The sequence below is a fragment of the Poecilia reticulata genome, linkage group LG9 (genome assembly GCF_000633615.1).
Source record: "Poecilia reticulata strain Guanapo linkage group LG9, Guppy_female_1.0+MT, whole genome shotgun sequence".
Taxonomy (NCBI): domain Eukaryota; kingdom Metazoa; phylum Chordata; class Actinopteri; order Cyprinodontiformes; family Poeciliidae; genus Poecilia; species Poecilia reticulata.
Genome location: NC_024339.1, coordinates 26,003,416 through 26,009,415, shown reverse-complemented (window position 1 = coordinate 26,009,415; position 6,000 = coordinate 26,003,416). Strand labels below are relative to the sequence as shown.

General features: G+C 41.9%; 1 protein-coding gene across 5 annotated transcripts in view; it reads left to right on the top strand.

Moving 5' to 3' along the window:
* Window positions 1-6,000, top strand: part of mctp1a (multiple C2 domains, transmembrane 1a) — a 147,830-nt gene that overhangs the window by 86,573 nt on the left and 55,257 nt on the right. For 4 of the 5 annotated variants that reach the window (XM_008418926.2, XM_008418925.2, XM_008418927.2 and 1 more), the window contains 4 exons: window positions 210-312; window positions 916-1,017; window positions 1,489-1,563; window positions 3,917-4,036. In XM_008418926.2, coding sequence (XP_008417148.1) covers window positions 210-312; window positions 916-1,017; window positions 1,489-1,563; window positions 3,917-4,036 — 400 coding nt within the window. The remainder of the gene's footprint in view (window positions 1-209; window positions 313-915; window positions 1,018-1,488; window positions 1,564-3,916; window positions 4,037-6,000) is intronic. The other variant, XM_008418929.2, reaches the window with a different exon arrangement.

Below are 6,000 nucleotides of genomic sequence, written 5' to 3'. Positions count from 1 at the left end.
TGATTATTATTATTATTATTATTATTATTATTATTATTATTATTATTATTATTATTATTATTATTATTATTATTATTATATAGGTGTGGTATTTCTTGTGATGTTGGATATGCTGGATAGGCTCTTTCCTCATCCTTCCTGTAAGTCTGTGAGATGAAACAACCTCTGCACCATTTGAGTCTTATGTCCCGTCTTTGTGTGTGGTCCAGCAACGTCAAGGACATCCACTCGGTGCTTGAGGTTACCGTTTACGACGAGGACCGGGACAGAAGTGCCGACTTCCTTGGGAAAGTGGCTATCCCTTTGCTAAATGTGAGTCAAAGGCAAGATTTCTGTTTGTGTTTCTTTTTTTCCCTCCTCCCTCGGGGATAATAGAGAGAGAACATACAGCGGAGGAACAGAGAGAATAAAAACAGAGTGGGATATAAAAAGCAGAGGTTATTTTTGCAACTCCACTGATGACACTTATTGTTTCTCAAAGTAAAAAAAAAAGAAAAAAAAGTTGACAGGAAGCAGAAATAAATGGAAGAGCTGAGTAAAAGGAAAGGTATAGATTGATAGCTGAGAGGATATAAAGTAAGTGGATGAGAGACGAGACGAAAATGACGCTGATAGACAGAAAGATCCTAGCTGAAAGAAGAACGTCTCTTATATCTGGTAAAAATATAGCTAGCCCGTGAAAGAAGTGTGCGCGTCGTATATCTGCGCTTTGCTGTAACAGTGTGATTCCCCAGGATAGTTAATTTCTGTTTGACAGAGCCGAGCTGCAGTGGGTAATGAACAGGTACTTGTCAGAGTTGCCACAGTTGTTTTGGGTTCCCTGTCAGCGCCAGCAGCTGGGGTTCAAAGGTGGCCCGGGGAGCCGATTCAGCCGGGTATTGCCAGACAGACGCCTGTCATGTCCCTCTCCCACAGATCCAAAATGGAGAACGCAAAGCCTACGTCTTGAAAAGCAAGGAGCTGACAGGGCCAACAAAAGGGGTCATCTTTCTCGAAATAGACGTGATTTTTAATGCTGTAAGTCTTTCTTTTGCTTTTTTTTGAGTCTCCTCCCTGTTTTTCTTTCTTTTTTTTTTTTTTACCTCCCACCCCTTATTATCCTCTCACTCTCATCCTCTTCTTGTTTTCCCCACCATTTGCCCCCTTCTATGCTGCTGCTGTCTTTATTCTGTTTGTCCCCCCCCGCCCCCCTCCCTCCCTCATTTCTATCTCATCCGTCGTCCCTCGTCCTCGTTTTGGCTTTAATTATCGAAGACTCCCTCTCAGCAGCCTTTGTTAGCCCATTCACCGTCGCCGTGTGTGTTCTACAGCGGCCATCTTACAGCTCTGTCTCCTGCTCTCCCTCTCTTTCTCTCTAGCCTCTGACACGAGGCACGCTCTAAATGCATGTGCTGCTATGCTGTCTCAGCGCTCAGTACCTTTGAAATAATCAAGATATTTCTCCTCGTTATCACATTTGTGAGACTTTGTGCGTGCTGTATCGTCCAGGTGAAGGCTGGTCTCAGGACGTTGACTCCCGTCGAACAAAAGTACATTGAGGAGGAGCCTAAAGTGTCCAAACAGGTACATCTGCAGCTGATGTTTATCATCTGCCACCCCTCCTCTTTCTTCTTTATCTGCCTCCTTCCAATTGACTCCCCATTTTGCTTAAACGACTAAAGCAGAAACTAACAACACCGCTGAGTGGCATCCTGTAAAGCGCAACAACTGTGTAGGCAAGATACAACAGGATGATTGAAGGAAAAACAGCATTTGTTTTTTCTTTTCCTCCTCCCTCTTCTCCCCCCTTTTTCTCATCTCCTTCCCCTCGTATCCACTCTGAATGGTGAATAGAAATGTCAAGCTGTCAGCTCTGGGGTGCATAAGTAGATTGGCCATCCTTATAGTTGGCCCTCTTTGCCACTGCTGCTTTGCACTTCATTGTCACGCTGCTCAGTGTGGCGGCACCACAAAGGGATGAATGGTAGGGGCTGGCCCGCATCAGATGTGTCATATGAGTGACCGTTCGGGCTCAGCAGTCAATGTTACGCCACGCACAGTCGAGCGTGGCCCCGGGCCTCATCCCGACGCAGCACAACTCGCATCCTCTTTGTAACTCCTCCATCCCTCCTCTCCCCAGCCTCACTGTCTCTGCCTCCTCTGCTGCTCTCTTCTCCCGGCTCACTTTTGCTGCTCTGCCTCTCTTCCCCATCTTCATTTCACCCCTGACTCATGGAGAGGACCCATGTCAGCGTCTCTCAATGATGATGTCACTGGCTGGTTTGGAGGGACTGCCCCGTGAGGGCTCTTTCATACGGCAGCAGCTCCCCTGCTGCTGCTGCATTCACACACGGTGAAAATAAAAAGAGGAGGGGGAGGAAACATGTTCCATCTTCAAAACTCATAAATGTAGTATTGACATTGGACTCAATTTATAAATAGCCCAGTTTTTATGTGCTTTCCTTAACTAAAGAGTGCGTTCAATATATGAAGTACTTCTCAAAGCCTTGAACTTTTTCACATTTTATGACACATTTCAATCACAAACTTAAAAGTGTTTTATTGGGATTTTATAAAACAGACTGACACAGAGGAATGCATATTTGTGGAAAAAAAAGAGAGTTATATGTTTTAGCTAATAACAAAATCTGAAAATAAGGAACTCTCTTTCTCTAGCACCCCTAACTAAAGTCCAGTGGAACCATTTACCCTCGAATGCCACATCATTCTTATATTAAGCCCACCTCAGTGTAAAATTATCTAATATAAATTCTGTGAAATTCATTAAAGACAAACGAACACATCACAGTGGTCAGGGACAATATTGTTGAGAAGTTTAAAGCAGAAGTGATTATAACATCGTCCAAAAAGGTAAAGAATATGACTCAGCTGGAATCATGCCAAAGCATGGCTGTCAAACTGGCACCGCAAAAGTAAAAATCAGAGAAGGAGCCAATAGTCTCGTGGTAGCTCTGGAGGATCTGCAGAAATAAAGAGCTCTACAGAGAGATCGTAGTTACAGGAGAACTGTTAGTCCTGCACTTCTTAAATCTGGCGTTTAATCGTGGCAAAATACCTAGTTGAATACATAGGCAATTACCTCACAATTATGCACAGTTTGTGTTTGCTTTATAAAAGAAAATTGCATTGAGATGACTCAGAAGTTTGTGCTTGAAATGACAAAAAGTGGAAAACGATTCTGGCGGTATGAATACTTTTGAAGGGCACTGACACATAAAAATGTAAGCATTCTTATCAAGGAACGTCTTGACTTCATGACTGAAAAGAAGTTGCGATGTCAACTGTCTGGTTAACCTCGACCTTATTTTTTCTTTAAGAAATTACACATTTCTATGTTTTTAAGAACAAAATTCCTTTGGAAAAAAAAAAAAACACCCTAGGTATTTTTTTCATTGAGGTATTTGGAAAGGCAGGATCTCCTTTGGGAACAATTTCTCCTGCCGGTGACCTGATTGGGTAGTTTCCTGTCCTTGCGTCTGTTACGCTATTCCCTAAATGGCTGCAAACTCAGGACGATGGCAGCAGCTCTCCTTGTCTTTACAAGCGCACCGACACATGGAGCACAGAGCGGTTTGGATGTGCCACTGGATGACATAAGGAAGCAGAATTGCGTTGAATCTAAATCTTATCCAGACATGAATTAAAAACATTGAACCACACCTCTGTAATCCTGTGTGTTACTAGGCAAAGCCATAGATCACCCAGAGCATCAGTGTCATTTTTTTTCAGCTTCATTTTCTCTCCCACCAAGTGTTATTACCTGCCAGCTTGTTTAAATGTTTTATGCAATGTTCACGATGAAATGATAAACTGTCTAAATACAATCTGCTCTTTTCTTTTTTATGGCTCATTTTCAACACGAAGACTTTATTTGTCTTAAGCCTTTTTTTTTTGCGTGTGTGCTGCTTTCCTTCAGATGCTTTTGCGCAACTTCAACCGAGTCAGACGCTGCATCATGTTCCTGATCAACACAGGCTGCTACATCAACAGCTGCTTCGAATGGGAATCTCCGCAGAGAAGCATCTGTGCTTTTGTGGTAGGTGTGGGAGCACCTGCAGTTTCACTTTTTTTTTTTATATGCCGAACACACACACACACAGAGAGAGAGAGAGCAGAGGAACAAGCAGGGTTGTTCTCAGATGTTCTGGGATCATTTCTGCAGTGATTAGACTTTGCAGCTTGAAATGATCTTTTGTTAAACTCTCGTGTCCATCTGCAGAGTAAACACAGCTACAAGCAGTTCCTGCACATGAAAAAGGGATGACTTCTCTCCTCTTGTTTAACCAGTGCACTCCCACGTCTCTTTTGCTCTCCTCTGTCATCTGCGTCTGGTATTAAAAGGTGAAGCTTAATTGGACAGCAGAGCTATCAAGAGAGGACATCCTACTGCGGGGCACAGTCAGAGGCAGCTTTGAGGTTTCTATCCTAAAAGATGACAGAGCAGGCATTTAGTCCTGTCTGCTTTATGTCCACTGACTTAAGTAGCTACAGGACAGGTGGGCCTAACCTGACCTGGCCCTTTACCATGGGAGCACTAAGTGTCTCCACTGCAGACATTAGCTCCATTTGGCCGTTTGGCACCAGCTTAATCTTCACTGAGGCTGTATGTGTGTTGGTACAACAGGTCACACTGTCATCACAGGAGTTGGGTCAGAAGAGACGTAGTATTGATCAGTTAACGTTTTCCATTATATTCTGTGTGCGTGTGTGTGTGCGTGTGTGTGTGTGGGTGTGCGTGTGTGTGCGTGTGTGTAGGTGTGAGTGTGTGTGTGTGTGTGTCTGTGTGTGTGTGTGTGTTTGCGTGTGCGCATGCGTGTGCGTGTGTGTGTGTGGGGGGGTGCGTGTGTGTGTGTGCGTGTGTGTGTGTGTGCGTGTGCGTGCGTGTGTGCGCGTGTGTGTGTGTGGGTCTGGAATGCATGTTTGCATTTCATTTCAGAGATCCAGGGGTCTCACATTTTTTGGGTGATTTTTAAAGTTCTGACCTCCCGATTTTAGCCCCTTCTCTTTTGGTATTATGAATACCATAATGCATTTTTTATTCTTTCAACATAAATTTAAAATTGAAAAGTTGTATTAAAAAAAAAAATAAATCTCGAAATTCAGTAAAATCGTGCAGACAGACGTATCTGTGCAAATAGAACAAGCTAAAGAGATATATTATCTTTGTTTTGCACAGAGTGAAATGACTGTTTGCCATAATCACTACTTATTCAGTCATTTCAAAATAATATATTGTCCAAATTATTATTTGAAAAGAAAAAAGCTCTTATTTACTGTTGTGTTTTATCGATCGTCAAATCCTTCAATCATTTATTGCAACCAACCAGGAGCTCTAAGCGAGATTTCTGTAATCGAGATAGCAATTGGTCTTCCATTGCTGTGCAGTTAAGATGGATATGCTTATTTTTAAAAAACATACTCAGCGATTAAACAGTTGACATTTTATACAGTTTTTTTGCCTGTTATAGAAGTGGCTGGCACAATTAGCTCATACCTACGGCCACAAAGTGTGTTTTTCCTATACAGTAAATAGACCTTAAATGTCCTGACATTTCTAAAAGTTTCCTTATATTTCCTAACAGATAGAATTTTGCTTGTAAACATTACCTTACTGCTTTCTGCTGAATTCTCTGTGTCTTGGCGGCTTGAAAAAATGGAAGATACATTTTCTTCATAGAAAATCTTGTCGGTTTTTTGCAATTGCTGATAATAACTCAATTTACGTCTTCTTCACTCAGCTGCAACTTGTACACTGAAGAGGGTTGTCAGAGTGACATCATTGCACTTGGAAAAATGGTGGAATAATTTGTTTCAAACCATAATTTATATATTATTTCCTTTGGACTTGGCATTATTCTTTTTAACTTATAAGTGAAAGGGGCAAATAAACAGGTCAAACACATAAAATGATAGAAAAAATTATGAAAATCAGTCTTATTTATATAATTAAACGATGGGGAAGGGTTCTTAAAAATTCAAGCTTTGTGTGAACACCCATGA